Source organism: Macrotis lagotis, chromosome 1 (genome assembly GCF_037893015.1).
Source record: "Macrotis lagotis isolate mMagLag1 chromosome 1, bilby.v1.9.chrom.fasta, whole genome shotgun sequence".
In the NCBI taxonomy this organism is placed as follows: Eukaryota; Metazoa; Chordata; class Mammalia; order Peramelemorphia; family Peramelidae; genus Macrotis; species Macrotis lagotis.
Window position 1 is genome coordinate 479,767,418 of NC_133658.1, and position 18,028 is coordinate 479,785,445.

The following is an 18,028-nucleotide window of genomic DNA, read 5'->3' on the forward strand; positions in this document are numbered from 1 at the left end:
CCAGCCTCAGACACTTAATAATTACCTAACTGTGTGGCCTTAGGCAAGCCACTTAACCCCATTGCCTTGCAAAAAAAAATCCTATTTAATAAAAATATTATTATAGCAAGAGATTAACTTCAATAAAACTGACTTCGTTTGGTCTATAAGAGAAAAAGATAAAATTTTTCTAATAAATCTATTGGTATTCTTGCTCTTTTTTCCAGTGACTGTATTGGCCATATTTAATGAACTACATGCTGATGTGGACCTCTATGCTCTTCTCTTTGGAGAAAGTGTACTAAATGATGCTGTAGCCATAGTATTATCCTCGTAAGTAAAACTACTAATAATTCATAATAAGGAGAAGGCATCTTGACTGGTATACTGTAGGCTGTGGTCTATTTGTATCCACTTTTTTTGGAATGGATTTATGATTTCGTCATTATAAGGAAAATCCCAAGATTTGGAACTTACAGTATGTTCCTTGGGGCACTGGAAAGTAGCCTGGCCAGGGTCTCACAACTAGTATGTGTCAGAGGTGGACCTTGAACTTATGTCTTCATAACTCTGGGGCCACCCCCTTTTCATTGTGCTGTTCTGTCTTTCCATCTTAATAGTCATATACTGAATCATATTCTTCTAAATAAGAATTGTCAACTGACTGATAATGTGCCATTTAGCTTTCTTGGATTTCAAAAAAACAAGATAAGATAGTGCTGTACTTAGAAAAAATTGGCTCTGGGTGGCTAGGTGGCACTAGTGGATAAAGCACCAGCCCTGGAGTCAGGAGTACCTGGGTTCAAATCTGGCCTCAGATGCTTAATAATTACCTAGCTGTGTGGCCTTGGGCAAGCCACTTAACCATTTGCCTTCCAAAAAAAAAAACCCTAAAAAAACAAAAAAAATTGGTTCAAACAAATGTAATATTTTTTCTCCTCTTTTTAAATCAAATTAACCAATTACTCTTCTATGTGGTTTGTTTTTTCCTAAAACTAACTCCTAGTTTTATTAATCAGTGTGTTTTTTTACTTTCAATTTTATTAATGTCACCTTTAATTTTTTGTATTTCCAATTTAGTGTTTAATTTGGAATTTTTAATGTTTTTCGTTTTCTAGTTATTTTCATTGCTGACCTAATTCATTAGTCTGCTCTTTTTTTTCTCTTTTAATGATGGAAGCATTTAAAATGTATTTTTTTATCTGATCTTATCTGACCTTGTTTGTTTTTTTAATTTCTCATCTTTCTTCAAACACTAGGTCTATTGTTGCCTACCAGCCAACTGGGTTGAATACCCATGCTTTTGATGCAGCAGCATTCTTTAAATCTGTAGGAGTGTTCTTGGGAATATTCAGTGGTTCTTTTGCCATGGGAGCAGTGACTGGAGTCGTGACAGCTCTAATATCCTTTTCTGTGGTTTTTTCCTAGCTCTGACTTTATGTTGCATTAGACTTTGAAAAGAAAGTGTGTTGAATTAGTATTCAATTGGATTAGATTCCTCTTGAAATGTCTTGATGAAAGAGAGTATCTCAGCCTGCTTTTAGGGTTTATCATACAGATACTAAAGGTTTATCACACACACATATAGGGAAGAGCACTTGGGATATTTGTCACCCTCTATCATCAGTAAGTTTTCTCTCTCATGCCTTTTTGCCTGTGAATATCTAAATGTTTGTCTGGCCTCCACTCCTGCCACAGGCATCTGGATTACATTCTTCTTCTTCTCCTCCCCCCCCCCCCTTGAAAATGATTTTTGTGCCTCAGGGGAAAGTTTAGCCATGTTCTTGTAGTTTTGGATGGTTTTGTTCCTGGAAAACATAACTTGAGAAATAGATGATATTTGTTCTTTGTTCTCAAAGAAGATGATGACATCTGGGAGATGATGCCATGATATCCATCTGAATTGGATTTGAGTGAAGGGGATGCTATGCTTATGCTGTCACCAGTCTCACGTTCTCTCTAGAGATATCTGGGTCTAGTGGCCAGATATGAATCAGGACAACTGGAGAGTAGCCCTGGATGTGAGATGATCAAGATCAAGTAACTTGTCCAAAATCACTAGAGTCTAAAACTGAATTTGAATTCAGGTCCTCCTGACTTTAGGGTCAATGCTCTACTCACTGGACCATCTTGCTGCCCTTAGCCTAAGAAGTTACATATAATAGCATACTAATGACCACTGCAGTCCAGATTTTGGAAAGGCATTTTGACTGGTATATCGTAGACTATAACCCCCCCCCCTTTTTTTTGAAGAAGACTTGTGATTTTGTCATTGTAAGGAAAACGCTGAGATCTGGAACTTGTAATCTTAGCATGTTTCCTGGAACACTGAAAAGTAAAGTAACCTGGCCAGGTCACACCTCTTATAATCCAAAGAAGTGGGGGTGAGGGGTCTATTCCTAACCAAGGATGCCATTTCTGAGTCTGGTTGGAAGTAACTACAAATAAAATGACTGTCTTCAAACTAGATTTGTAATCTCATGGGTGTGGCTGTCTGCTGATATAGATGAACTGCCCCGCATGATTATTATCTCTGTCTTCCATAAAACCCAGTGTCTTGGAGGTCTTCCTCTGATTGTTTTAATATCCAGAGGGTAAAATACTGAGTTTAGAGTTAGAATGACTGTTCAAATACAGCCTCAGACACTTAATTGCTTTGTGTCCATGGGCAAGCTATTTAACTACTCTCACCCTCAGTTTCCTCATGAGTAAGATTGTGATAATAATAATAATAATAGTACTTGTTTCCCAGGATGAAGATAAAATGAGATGACATTTGAAAGTACTTTGCAGATGCCTTAAGAAACTATAAATTGGTATTATTATTGCTAATGTAGTGTTCAGACTCTCCATCTGTTGTATCTCATTCTCACTAAATGGCTGGTCACCTCTATTTCCAGGGACAAACCATAAATCTCATATTTACTACAGCCATAAATAATTTGCCTGCCTAATACAAAGCTTTTTAAAGTGTCTGTAAATCAACAGAACAAGGTAACATAGCCACCAAGTATATAAAATTGGTTTCATTATGCTTTATCATTGTATATTATAAAGAATATTTATCTTCATAATTCCTACTTTATTTTTACTACCATCAATAAGCAGGGAAAGGGCTGCCTTCATCATCAGGTTCATGAACTCCAGAACAGTTTCTTTGGGGAGATTTTTCACAGGCTTCTTTGGAAATGAGGGAATATTTGGAAAGATTCAGTGCCATTTTGTGACAGAGATACTGTTTTGCTGAGTCACTGTAGTCATTGCAAATCTCCCCATAATAAGCATAGATGGAGATCAAATTGTCAGCTTTTTTTTGTTTTAGAGCAATCTTCCCTCCTTCCTTCAGCTGCCAACTCACCAGTGGTACAAGCTTCATTTCATCCCCTAATCATAAAATTGTAAAATCATTGAATTTCAGCAGTCACTTTGCTTAATGCTTCATCTTCCCCATTTTGCAAATGAGGAAAGTGAGTCCCAGAGGTATTTAATGAATCCCATGAGGTTGCAGAGCTAATTACTGGCAGATTTACTTGCATTTAAGAATTGAGAGCTAACTCTTATAATAATTATTTCATCCCTGGATTCTCCACTGTTGTCTTTGTAAAGCCAAAAAACTTCACTGCTTTTGGCTTCAGTAATGTCCTAACAAGATCACAATAATGAATTAGAACCTGAGGCTTTCCAAATTTGAACTGTAGTGGTATTTTATCAGCTATTTTAAAAGATTGAATACAGACATGTGACCATAGAATACTGAGGTTCATTTATTTTATTTTTACATCTTCATTTGTTTCCCATTTATTCTGATAATTTCTGATTATTTGCCTTATTCAAAATACACACACACTTCTTAGTATCACACAGTACTTAGCATAGTACTTGTCACATTTGTTGTTATTGTTCAGTTTTGTCTGACTCTTCTTGACCCCATTTGGAGTTTTCTTGACAACGATTTCCTTCTCCAACTCATTTTACAGATGAGGAAATTAAGGCAAGCAGGGTGAAAGATTTGCCCAAGGCCACACAGATAGCAAGTGGCTTTAGCTCTATCCTATCCCTCCATCTTTTGCCTCTTAAGTCAGAAGTTCATATACACCCAGGGAAAGAGTTTTGGAGCCAGACTGTTGCTGGGAAGTAGAGGGACACATGCATGGACTATATATGAAGGCAGACTTTTACTGTTAATAGCTTATTTGGGGCAGCTACTAGGTGGTACAGTGGATAGATCTAAATTCAAATGTGGCTTCACTTCACCCTATTTGCCTCAGTAAACACCAGTGGGGTCATGAAGAGTTAGACACGATTGAATGACCACATAAATTCTTTTGTTTGCTACCTGCTTGCTATGAGTCTTCTACATCGATAGCATCAGTGTATTGGTCAAACAATGTATATCACTGGGAGATTAATTCACAAAAATCAGATTCTTCCTATTAAAAAACCACCCCAAAATTCAGTAGCCATTTAGTGTCTGCTCTGTAATAGGTATTGTCCTGGATGCAATAGATTCAAAGTTGAATGAAGGTTCAGTTCTTGCCCTTGAGGAGCCTATAACCTACATGAGAGAAATAGATAGGTTTACAAATTACTGCAGTACAAGAGAGTGAAATAAGCCAAAAGAATAGTGCACCCACAGATAATAAAATGAAGATGCAGCAGGGGCAGCCATTTATTAAGTAAGGCTACTAATATACCAAGTCCTGAGCTACTTGCTTTGGAGATAGGAAGAAGGGCAGAGAAAGAGTCCCAGCTCTCAAAGGGCATATATATCCTATTGAAGGAGATAACTTGTAAATACCTATCTATATGCAAGAGAAGATGAGTTTCACCTCAAAGACATTAGTAACTTGGGAGAAGAGGGGAGGCCAGGAAAGACCTCCTTCAGATGTAACGATTTGAGCTGAGCTTTGAAAAAAGGCCAGGATAGAGCACCAGCCCTAGGAGTCAGGAGTACTTGAGTTCAAATCCAGCCTTAGACACTTAATTACCTAGCTGTGTGGCCTTGGGCAAGCCACTTAACCCCATTTGCCTTGCTAAAACTAAAAAAATAACAAAACAACCAAAAAAAAAAGGCCAGAAAGAGGAGAGCTTTCCAGGCATGGGGGACATTTAAGATAAGGATTTGGAGATGGGAAAATTGAGTATTGTAGGAACTTCAAGTAAATCAATGTAGTTTGATCATAGAGTGTGAGGAAGAAAATATGGTATAAGAAAGCTTGAACGATGTGATGGGACCAGGTGGTGTTGTTTGTCCTTCATTCTTGAAGAAAACCATAAGTAAGGGAGAGTAGTGTAAAGTGACCAGATTCATTTTCTCCTCCAGAGCCATCTGAGCCTAGTGCCACATATTGAAGAGCTCTATACCTGTAGTACAGTGCTTAAGAGTACCTGGTTTAGAGTTTGGAAGACTATCCTTCTAACTTCAAATCCAGCCTCACACTTAGAAGTTGTGTGACCCTGGACAAATCACTTAAACCTGTTTACCTCAGTTTCCTCATCTGAAGAAGGAAACAGCAAACGGCTATGGTATTTTTGTCAAGACCACAAATGGGAATCGGACACAACTGGACAACAACAACAAATTACTATTCATTTGGCACTAAATCAAATACCACATTGTTCAGGTGGTATGTTTTGAAGAAAACCATGACATCAGGGAGGGGATGTCATGACAAGCTATTGGATTTGCATGAGGAAGTGTTGTGCTAAGTCACCAACCTCACGTTTTCCTTCAGAGACTTCTAGGTCCAGTGACTAGATATGAAGTAGGATGCCTGGAGATGTCCCTGAATGTGAGGTAGTCAGGGTTAAGTGACTTGGTCAACGTTTGGCTTCAAACTCTGGTCTTCTGGACTCTAAGATCAGTGCTTTTTCCACTGCAAATGACTTACTGCCTCAACAAATTACAGAAAAAGTGCCAACCTTCATTATAAGAGGGAGTTTTCTTACCTAGAAGTTCCGATATTGATTAAATCATGCCCTGGCTCATCTCCATCCTTATCCTATGTCCCAGGCACTGTGCTTTTGGGGACAAGACAAAAATGAAAACAGTTCCCCAGTTTTAGAAGTTGACATACTACTGTTGGAAATGATAAGTAAATTGGTAAAGAAATAGAATTTATAAATTTCCCTCACTCCAGAATGGGGTGGAGGGGAAGTAATACAAGCAAAGGTCTTATGGGGGCAGCTAGGTGGCACAATGGATAATGCACTGGCCCTGGAGTAAGGAGGACCTGAGTTCAAATCCAGCCTCAGACACTTAATAATTACCTAGCTGTGTGACCCTGGGCAAATCACTTAATAACCCATTGACTAGCAAAATCAAAAAAAAACTTTTCTAGAAGGGAGAACTTGAACTGAGGTTTTTCCAGGCACACAAAAAATAAAAGTCAGATTTTCTTAATGGTTGAATTTTGAGTATAATATTTTTTAAAAATTCTCAGTAACCCAACTGTACAATTGGGAAGTTGAGAGGGAAGTGTGTATAGATTTTTTGTTAGCAGGGGAGGAATAGGGGAAGATCAGGTTAATGCTTTGTTTCTTTGTACTTCAGTCCAAAATTGCTTATAAACCAATCCTTAACAGAAGCTAACGTGACCAAGTTTACCAAGCTTCACTGCTTCCCCCTGCTGGAGACGGCTCTCTTTTTCTTGATGTCTTGGAGTACCTTCCTTTTAGCAGAAGCTTGTGGGTTTACAGGTGAGTTCATAGAATGAGAGATTGAAGGTGCCTCAAGGAACCATCCAATTAAGCCTCCCTCATTTTACAGACGAGGAAACGGACACCCAGGAAAGTTAAATGATTTCCTCAAGTTCACACTGGCAGTGAAAGGAGCAAGGATTTGAAGGCTCTCTGACCCCAGGACCAACTCTCTTTTTCTTGATTATCTCTCTTTGCATGTAGGCTCCCATTAACAAAAGGGTGTAACCTTCTGTGAAAATTGACCACAAAGGAATTAATTTAATTGACTCCTTGGATGGATGCTTTTTAGATATTGTTTTTATTTTTTAGTTGTTGTTTTTTTTGCAAGGCAGTGGCCACACAGCTAGGTAATTATTAAGTGTCTGAGACCGAATTTGAACCCAGGTACTCCTGACTCCAGGTCTGGTGCTTTATCCACTATGCCACCTAGCCGCCCCTAGATATTGTTTTTAGAAAGTTCTGGTCCATTGTGGTGTTTATGTCTTCCTAAAAACCTTGGTTTTTTTTTAAAGGTCCCAACTTATTCTATTTTATAACTAAGATAGATCCCTTTCTGAATCTAATCTTTGAGCATTAAATTTAAGCCTTAAATAGACATTTTGTAGCTAAAGAGATTTAGTGAGAATGTTTCCCTCCCTAATGAAAACACATATGCATACAAACACCTTACATAGACGAGTCCAAGGGAAAGAATGTTTCCTTTCTCTTTTAAAAAGTTATTTTTCCTGAATTTAATAAGTAAAGCAAACATTTCATAACATAGAATAGAAAAATAATGATACCCTTTCATATTGTTCCCTCTTTAATCAGATACAATATGAGTAAGATCCCAGCACTATCCCTACCTGTTTCCTCTATATCAGTTATTCCTTTCCACCTCTTTGTTTATTTAGAATCACCCTATCATATTCATTTCAGGCCCAATATTTTTTTCAAGCTACATCAGGTAATGATGACAATCCCAAGAATATTGATATTTTCACATAGATGAATTAAACAGTTTATTATTGGTTTTTACAGTTTTCCTTATTGCTTCTGAATTAGATAGATAGATAGATAGATAGATAGATAGATATCTCAAATTTTCCATTGAGTTCTGCATTTTTAAATCTCACAAATATCTGGATGTCTTTCAGTTTGTCATTGCCCATTTTTCCCTTTCTAATGCATATTTTGCCTCTTCATATATACATAAATATTGCTAGGTCATCTGTTCCATCATGGATTCTGAGAGCTCTTGGAAGAAAAGGACCACCAATGTCATCAGTTTTGTAAAGTGAAAGAGTCTTAATTCCTTACTTGAATTGTTTACTTATCTCTACTTTCCCAATTACCATAAGAGCATACTGGATAAAGCACCGGCCTTGGAGTCAGGAGTACCTGGGTTCAAATCCGGTCTCAGACACTTAATAATTACCTAGCTGTGTGGCCTTGGGCAAGCCACTTAACCCCCTTTGCCTTGCAAAAACCTAAAAAAAAAAAGCCTTAGTTGAACTCAAGCAGTTTCAAATTTGTAGCATGATCCAAGCAGTCCAAACAGACTCTAAATGTATTCACGTATCTTACATGATATGTTTCTATGCAGCATTGCATCCTTCCCTTTTTGATATGACATATATGGTCATATATGTGTGTGTGTGTGTATATAATGCCTCATTGTGTAAGAGACCTTACATTGAATAGTAGTTATAATAAACTCAGGTTAGAGTTTAACTAAATGAGGCAATATTGAACCATTTGTTTTTTGTTGGTGGGAGAGGGGAAGGTCTTAGGCTGGTCTTACAATTAAGTATTTTTGGGAAATGGACTAAACAGTATAGACATAATCTTCAAAGCTTTTGATTATAAAATGTTTGTATACAGGGTATTCAGTGAGCTCTAGGAGACACAAAGATAAATTAAACCTACACCCCACCCTCAAGGAATTTAAGCTTGCTAAACTAGATTAAAGCAACACTCTCCTGTGATAACTTACAAGACAATAATTAAATGCTCAGCCAGTGGTTTAGACAATAAATATTTTAGACATTCCCTGGAGGGAGATAGCTAATCTAGTAGCTAGGGAAATGGGACTTAAAGAATGAATAGAATTTAGAAAGGAATGGATAGAGGTGGACATTTCCCTATAACTTTTCTTTTAAGTTCAGAAAAAGTTTTCTGTTTGACCTTACCTGATTCACCCATTTCATCAGTAGGGAGTTTTTTTAGTTTTTTTCTTACTCCCCCTTTTTTGACTCAGTCTCTTTTCTTTCCCTCCTCTCCCTCAATGTTTCTTGACAGGTGTTGTTGCTGTCCTCTTTTGTGGAATTACCCAAGCTCATTATACCTATAACAATCTATCAGTGGAGTCAAGAAGTCGAACCAAGCAAGTGAGTAAGATTTGAGAGAGGTCATCCTAATAAATAAAAAGAAATGCAAATGATTTTAGTTCTTTCTTAAAAGTAAAGGAAAATCAACACATTATATATGTATATCTGAATGTTATATTTTATATATATTTATACATTTGTTTTTTCCTGTTTCCTGCCCTTAAATCTTTGCAGCTTTTTGAAGTACTCCACTTCCTGGCAGAAAATTTCATATTTTCCTACATGGGCTTAGCCCTCTTCACCTTCCAGAAGCACATTTTCAGTCCGATATTCATTATTGGAGCTTTTGTATCCTTTTTTTAAAAACAGATATTTCTTTTTACAAGGATTATTTAAGGGATAAATTTTCAGAACTAATATAGGAAGGATGCCTGTACTGGGAAGGTTTGATTAGGTGCCTAAAGTTTCTTCTCTTCTGTGATAACAAGAATCACAATCCTTTAACTAGCAAAAGGAGTCTTTGGAACAGGTGATACTAAACAGGAATAAATTTACCCAGATAATTTGTAGCTTCTATCTTTATTACAGAATTCTTTGCTATTGTAGCAGCTTTAGATGGATGATTTCTGCTCCCTCCTTCCTCACTTCTTCCCCCCTCTTAGGTCCTCCCCCAAACAAACACATATAACATGTAACAGTTTTGTACTGTTCTCCATCTTGAGTTACAGATTATCTTTCTGGATAGATAGCTGGAGCCAGCTCAACCAAAGCCAACTTTTTTTTTATTTTTCAGGATGAGTATTTACACCTTGGAAATTAGAAAATGTTACAAATAAGGTCTTGGTTTTATTGTTTTGTTGATTGCCTATACTTAAAGTGTTAATCTGTAGATTAAATTCAAAAGTGGTTGTACATTTTTGGAGAGCTCATGCCCATCATATACTTCTCCCAGTGCCCTTTAAGGAAACTCAGTTCTTCAGAACCTGTAGCTCTACGACTTTTATTTCCCCACAGTGACACTAATAAAATATTGACAATAAATAGATGGCTTTTGTTTCCAGGAGAAGTTTGGAATCAATTATAGACACTTTGCAATACTACCTGTTGTGTACCCCCTGTTGAAATCTTAGCTCAAACTGTTAACCTTTTCTGTTGTCTAACCATTGTATGTATACATACATGTATGTGTATGCATATGTGTGGTATAACCACATGTATGTTTTTATTTATATGCAATTACATACATATTGGGCAAATCATACACACAGTGGTGTGTTTTAAATTGTGTGTATGTATAATATATATACATATGTGTGTGTATATATATCCATATATGTGTGTGTGTATATGTGTATATATATATATATATGTATATATATATATATATATATATATATATATATATATATATATATATAATACAAATGATAGATTGGTTTTTCTGGACAATTGACGTTCCTCATCTACTTTGTATTTCCTGTGTGAAAGGTTAGGGCAGAGACTTTGGAGTGGTTACAGATATCTTCCAGTTTTCCAGGAAGTCTGTAGCAATTAGTATAATGGTTTCTACAAGCCAGAGTTATCTGGGATACTCCAAAATTCATTAAGAATCCTTCTTTAAAGGACAGTTAGGTGGTGTAGTGGATAGAGTACCAGCCCTGGAGCCTGAGTTCAAATCTAGCCTCAAACATTTAATAATTACCTAGCTGGGTGAATTAACCCCTTTGCCTTGCAAAAAAGCCAAAAAAAAAAAAAGAATTCATCTTTAACTTGTGCTTTTTTATTCATGACAGTGGTAAGAAAATAAACATTGGAAAAATTGGCAAATATCCTCAAATCAATCTTGATTGATATGTGTAAATCAGAGGATCCTTGAACAATGTTCTTTTTTATATATTTCAAGAAATTTTGAATAATTTTAACATGAACAGGATATACTTTGTTAAAAGAGAGCCTTTAAGGTAGTTCTTTTGTTCTGCCGAACCAAATTTTTATTATAATCAGCAAACAGAAAACACAATGTGAGCTAGTATTTCTACATCTTTTAGTCAGTGGCAGTAAAAATTGTCTTTTGTAGCTTATCAATTATAAAAGCCCACCTGCTACATACTATTAGTTTCATCAGGAATACCCTGATCTGTATGATGATTTTCATAAAGATTTTATATAGTTGGGAGAGTAGGCATCTGGATGAATAATTGTTACCTTTTTGGGGCATCTAGGTGGTGCAATGAGTAGAGCACCGGCCCTGGAGTCAGGAGTACCTGAGTTCAAATCCAGCCTCAGACACTTAATAATTACCTAGCTGTGTGGCCTTGGGCAAGTCACTTAACCCCATTGCCTTGCCTGAATGAATGAATGAATGATTGTTACCTTTTCCTAGTTGCCTTTTTTTCAATAGTAATGAGATCCAAGATTTTTTTTTCCATTCATTTGGTATTTTTCCTTCCTTCAGATAGCTTGGGAATTGATCCTTCTTCATCCTTACAATTATATTACTTCCCTCAGGTCTGTACACTTACTCTAAATCAGCTGTTTTCCTCATTTTTGTACGTGTTAGTAGCATTTTGACCTCTGTAACACCATTTGGAACTGTGATGATAAGTACTACTACTGTTTTTGATGATTTTATTTTTTAAAAGTTTATTATAAAAATCTTTGCTAATTGTTTTCATCGTTCTTGTTAGCTGTTCTCTTCATTTTGTCCTTAAATGCTCTTGGGGGTAGCTTTGCTTAGTTGAGTCTCTTGCCACACTTCCTAAAATATAACTTTAACATATTTTCTGTTCTCTGACTTAGAAGGGAATAATGCTCACCATAATCTACCATTATCTTTCCCTGCAATATCCGACAAATGAGTTTGTAATTAAACCAAAGGCCATATGTTTCTGCTTGACAACAAAGTCAAATGTTGCTGACTAAGATAATCTCTTTTGATCTCTTTGTTAGAGCAATGTATTTGTTTCTATTCTCTTTGTTGTTATTGTATTCAATCTGTGTGTCATTTCTTTCATCCATATTTGATTTTTCACCATCACTAGCCTATTTAAGTAGGTCAGATTGGAATTCTTTTAATTTCACACCCTCTCTTTTCCTCCTATTCCTATTCTATCTTTGTATTAATCCTTATCATTGCATTAACAAATCAGAGTTCCAACTGTACATGGATAGATTCATGAATAACTCCTATATCAGGAATGAATTTCATTTTTTGGTACTTGGAACTATCTAATGGCTACAGATCCTTTTTTCAAAAGAAAATATCTATGACATATAGGCATGAATATATAATCTTCAAGGCTCTGATTTCTCTTATTTCTTATTTCTGATCTATATTTTTCAATATATTTCTCACCATCCTTACTTTGATCTTTGGATTGAAGGGGTAATGTGTCAGTGTATTTTTATTTCATTTGGAGGAGGTTACCAGGCTCTATAGAATTTTCTATTTTTTCCTCCTTTGCAGCAGGTAAAGGTCCATAACTACAATTATTTGCACAGTAATCTTTTTTGCAAATAATTATTATAATAAGCAGGGTCTGCATTTAAATCCCAGCACTCCTGCTTTGTTAGCTATGTGAACTTGTCCAAGTGACTTAATGAGTATCTGGGTGTCCCAATGATTGCATCCTCAACTTGGAGAAAAGAATACTTGATATAGGTTTTTACTATGTGATCCCAGGCTCAGTTTCTTCATTTGTAAAATGTAGACAGACATTGAGCTAGATCATCTATAAAGTTCTCTTTTCTCTAGTATAGTATGATCTTTGCCTTGTGGTAATTGATCAAGTTTCATAGAAATGCCTGTTTTTGCTTATTAGAAAAATTTAAGGGTCTGTAATTTCATTAATTTAACTGCTTCCTAGGCCAGATGTCTCAATCTCTTGGTTGCTTAGCATCAAGCAAGCATTCTGAAGCACATAGCATGTGCTTGGCCCTGTATTAAACTTTGGAGATAGAAAAACAGACAAAAAAAATTGCTCTCCTCTAGGACCGAGGTCAAACACAGACCATGTATAGCCCGCAACACTTTCAAGTACACCTAAACCAGATTAATATAAAACTGGGAAATATATGATAAAATAAATAAAAATATTATATGACAAAGATGAAATTGGTATGTGATTTTCTAAGTCAATATTATAGCCCATAAGGGTTTTTGTACACTGCACTGTTCAGTGGCTCCCATTTCTTTATGAGTTTTTCACCATGGATCTGGGAACTTACATTATAATGAGAGCAACAACATGGTTAGGTATATATAGAGTAGATGAAATGCAACATGAGAAGAGATGACTTTAGAAGAGATAATATTCTGAGAGTTGTTTTTCTCTGAAATGCATCACTCTGTGGTCAATCTAATCTGCTTATCAGGATTTCTGACCTAAACTAGACTCATCCTCAGTCCATAGACTTGCAGCTTGTCCAAATTATATTCAAAGTCTTTTTGACTTGATAGGATTTACCAAAGCTTATATCCCCCTGGCAGAACCATTTCCATTTTTTTAAAGTTACTTACTCTATAAATGCCTAAGCCCCCCCCAAAAAAAAAAATTCAGTAGGACCCTGAAGCTGTGTTTGGATAAGACATAGAGTGTTTGATAGAGGTTATACATATGAGATTCTAACAGTTTTTCCCAATAGGCTGAATGGCCAGTTTTCCATATTTGCTATGGGCTAATTAAACTCTGGACTGATGACATTGTTTCACAGAATTGATTCTCCTGCATCTTCATTAGAAGCTCACCATTACTTTTCCAGAAACAATGATGAATCACCTTATTCATCCATCTGTAGCCAGTGGCTGGAACTTGAAAGACAGTTTACTGGAGCCTTGGAACAAATCAGAGTCCAGACTTGCTTAGACCCAGACCTTGACCTCATTAGCACCAGACTAGAACAAAGAGAGCTAATTGACTGATAGAGAAATACTGAGGAAGGTTTTATAAAAAGAAAAAGAAGGTGGGACAAATAGATAAACATTTCCATTCTTGATACAGCTGCATAGTGAGTGGAAAGGAACAGCTTACCCATGATTATTACCATTACAAATGATATTTCAGTTTTTATTTGGCTTCTACCAAATGAAATGGAACCTGGAACAATGGTCTCATAAATTATCTTTTTAGTATCAATGGAGGGAGAGGATTTATTTCTTCCAGTAAAATGTCTTTTGGCTTGGGGAAGATTGCCTGTAGAGGTGAAGACTTTACAAACTTAGAACTCAGGATGTAAAACTGCACTTGGTTCAGTTCTGATGAGTCAGGAGTCTCCTGTGACCTTGGAGCTGTAGCCTTGCCCTAGGAGAAAAGGAAATATGAAGTTCTACCTTTCAATACACTTTTGATTGTTGCATATTATGAACATGTTTAGCAAAGCATGTTTTAATAACTTTGTGATTCTGTCATTTTTCAGTCCTATCTAGCTCTTCCCATTTCCTTCTTCAGCTCATTTTACAGAGAAGGAAACTGAGTCTAATTGTTAAGTTTTCCAGAGTTACATAGCTAATAACTGTCTGAGGCCAGATTTGAACTCCATCAAGTTAAGGCTTCCTGAAACTCTATACTGCACCACCTAGCTTCCCCTTTAATAACTTTAGTAATCCACAAACCCAAACTTAGATTGCCAGAGTTACTACCTATGTAGATATAGTTCTCAAAATTCTCAAGAGTAAAAAGCTTTAAACAAAATGGAACTTAATTGTGATGAGGACCATGAGCAACATTGGACTATACCTTTCTTTGTGTTAACTTGGTGTGGGATGAACTGGGTTATCAAGTCAAGTAGCTAGTTCATTCAGTGGTTATCTAGTTAAGTAGCTAGTTGATGCAGTGGATAGAGTGAGGGACTTGGAATCAGGTAGACCTGAATTCACATTCTGTATCCATCACTTAATTATTAGGTGGGTGACCCTAGGTAAGTTCATAATTTGTTTGTGCTTCAGTTTCATTATTAAAATGGGGATAATAGCATCTATCTTACACAGGTTGTGTGAAGTTGAAAATAATCTACTAAAAAAGTACTTTACAAAACCTATAGTACTATATAAGTGCTAGCTATTACTACTACTACTACTACTACTACTACTACTACTACTACTACTACTACTACTGCTACTCATTCCTCCTTGTTTGGCAACTACTTGAAAGTTTCCAGTAAGGAATAATTCACTACCTTCCTAGAGAACCCATTCATTATTCTCTGGGACCATTCTCACTATTGAGAAGTTTATCCTTATGTTAAGCAACAATTCCGAAATCCTGTGGGAACTTGGCCTTGGTGTCCTTGTGGTACAAAATTCTGGGCTAACCTGTTTATTAATTGCTCCTTTTAAACCATCCACTGATGGCTTCATCCACATTTTACATCTGGGAAATTGTGTTTGGGTAGTTGTGGGATCATTTATGCAAGCATTGATCCTTCCTCTGAGTATTTGTATAGATTTCCCTAGTTGCTTATAACTTTGAGGCAGAGAAGGAAAAAAGATTTCACTAGTTGACTGTGGAAGAGATAACCCTCTGATGAATATGAAAGTGGGGGTGGGGGGAGGCAGTCTTCCTTTCAATATCAGCATGACTTTTTCTTCAAACCAGAGATTAATCCCAAATTTGTACAGTGCTCTTATTAAATGCAGGAAGCATTGAAAAACTGATTCAACTAATTCTTACATTTCAACTAGAGGCTTTAATAGCTCTCAGTTTGTGCATCTAGAAACTCTAGAGGAGAAAGTGAGACTGACTTTTCACCACCCTCCTCACTTAAATTCAATTCACTTGCTTGTCATGGTATCAACTCCCTGATGTCAAGGTCCTCTTCAAGATCAAAGGACAAACAACATCAACAATATGTCAGCTATAGAGTTAACCCCCTTCCATTCCCATGTCTCAAAGATTTAATACTTGATGACTGGTATCCTCTTTTGAATATCATAATGTCACTTGGACTATTACCAAAGGAAATCATTCTCTTCCCTTCCTTATCATTTATCAACTGCTTGTGTGTAATCAGACATACTACCTTGATTACTGTAAATTCTTTGAGACAACTTTTCCTTAATTTTACTAGACATTCCTAGTCATTAAAGACCTTTCTGTTTACAGAATTCCCTCTTTTACCCTGAGTTCTTTAGCATTTGGCTTTAGGGAAAGATTTTTTCCTCCTTAATTTTCCTTCAAGAAAATAATGCTCTAAAGGTCTTGCCAAATGACTTTGATGCTTCACACCCTGCTGACCTTGTGCCTATCCAAATACTTTGCCCATTATTAGATAATTATTTTAAATATAAGTTCATCAGCTGTGAGCTACCTTATGTGATAGATACTGTTTTAAAATATGTTTCAAAGCTTAGGACATAGCTTCTGTGGGAGTGGAGGTCCAGTGTCTAGTCAGAATTCATTGCTAATGGAAGTAGTTGAAATTGAAGCTGGATATTAGGACCAGTTTTCAGGCTAAATTGTTTCATTGCTTTTTCATTAGTAATGTAAAAACTACTGATCAATTAACCAACAGTTTGGAGTGGTAGGGAGTAGTGAGGAAGATGGGAAATCCAGTGTTAATTGTTGAATTTAGAGGAGACTGAATGATATAAGCCCTTTCTCCTCCTGATCCCAGCAAGGTAGGAAGAAATTACAAAATCCTTTGCTTTGTTGGAAGTAACTTGAAGTGTTCTATCAAAAACTTAGTGGATTCTTAACCTCCATTTGGTGATCAGATTGCAATCTTCCTGGGAAGAGCTGCCCACATTTACCCTCTCTCCTTCTTCTTGAATCTGGGTAGAAGACATAAGATTGGCTGGAACTTTCAGCACATGATGATGTTTTCAGGTAAGGGTTTTTTTTTTAAGTTTACTTGAATGTTAATTAAGTGATCCAAATGGTGTACTTTATATATAATTTGTAAGCTCTTCTAAGTCAAGGATCTTTGGATTCTGTTTTGTATCACCTATATAGAGCTATAGATCAATATAGAACCACTGTATAGTGAAAAGAGCTCTGGACTTGGAGTCAGGATGATGTAGGGGAGGGAAAGTTATTATGAAATACCTGTGTGACTTTTGAGAAATCATTTAACTTTGCTGTATGCTATATAAAGGGCAGTTAAGTGATGCAGTGGATAAAGTGCCAACCCTGAATTCAAGAATACTCTTCTTCCAGAGTTCAGATCCAACTTCAGATACTAGTTGACCCTGGGCAAGTCTCATCCATAAAATGATCTGGAGAAGAAAATGGCAAATCACTGTGGTATTGCTGCCAAGAAAGAGTTATTAAACAAATCTGAAAATGACTGAACAATAACAGAGCTATATACATATAATCTGCTATTATTATTATTATTATTTCATTCTTATTTTTATTATTGAGCACCTTGCACAGTTCTGGGCATGCAGTTTGAAATACATATTCAGTTGAACTATTAATTTTTTTATTCCAAGAAATCACTTAAAAAAGCAATCTTTCCTAGAAACCTTATTGGTTCTTTATTCTACTATCATTACTTATCCTCCTCTACCACCTGAGCTGTACCTCAATTGCCTTTGAACACAACCAACTGTTGACATAACAACCAGCATGGTTCAGTATCCCAGGTCAGCTTTATACTGCATTTACAGTACTTCATCTGCATCATTGTCATATCTATAACATGTCATAACAACTATTGAAAATGTTGATATTGAATTATAAAAATTTATGTATATATGCATGTATGTGGTCTATTTTAACAGACTTTGTCTATAGACTAACATAAGGTAGCTTAGGATATATTTTGGAAAGAAATTTTTTTCATCAACCCACTTAAAATATTAGGCTTCTAATACTTAAAGTAATAATATATGTGAGTTATACATCACTTTAGTAATCTGATGGAGTCTATAGGCACAACCCCCATGTTATCATGACTGAACAGAAGGTTAATCAAGAGGAAAAGGGAATCTTGATTTCTTATCTAGATAGCTTGTGTTAAATGCACTAAATCAAATGTACTAAATGAAGTAGAATAGGATTACAAAGGAAACTAATTATGTTGAAACATAGCTATCA

The 18,028-nt window shown here is 36.1% G+C and overlaps 1 protein-coding gene across 1 annotated transcript in view; it reads left to right on the forward strand.

The window, feature by feature from the left end:
* The window catches only part of SLC9A7 (solute carrier family 9 member A7), a 203,715-nt gene that overhangs the window by 120,483 nt on the left and 65,204 nt on the right, over window positions 1-18,028 (forward strand). Inside the window, exons 6-11 of the mRNA XM_074213704.1 lie at window positions 207-312; window positions 1,239-1,380; window positions 6,573-6,678; window positions 8,962-9,050; window positions 9,225-9,338; window positions 16,702-16,813. Of these exons, the coding sequence (XP_074069805.1) occupies window positions 207-312; window positions 1,239-1,380; window positions 6,573-6,678; window positions 8,962-9,050; window positions 9,225-9,338; window positions 16,702-16,813 (669 nt within the window). The remainder of the gene's footprint in view (window positions 1-206; window positions 313-1,238; window positions 1,381-6,572; window positions 6,679-8,961; window positions 9,051-9,224; window positions 9,339-16,701; window positions 16,814-18,028) is intronic.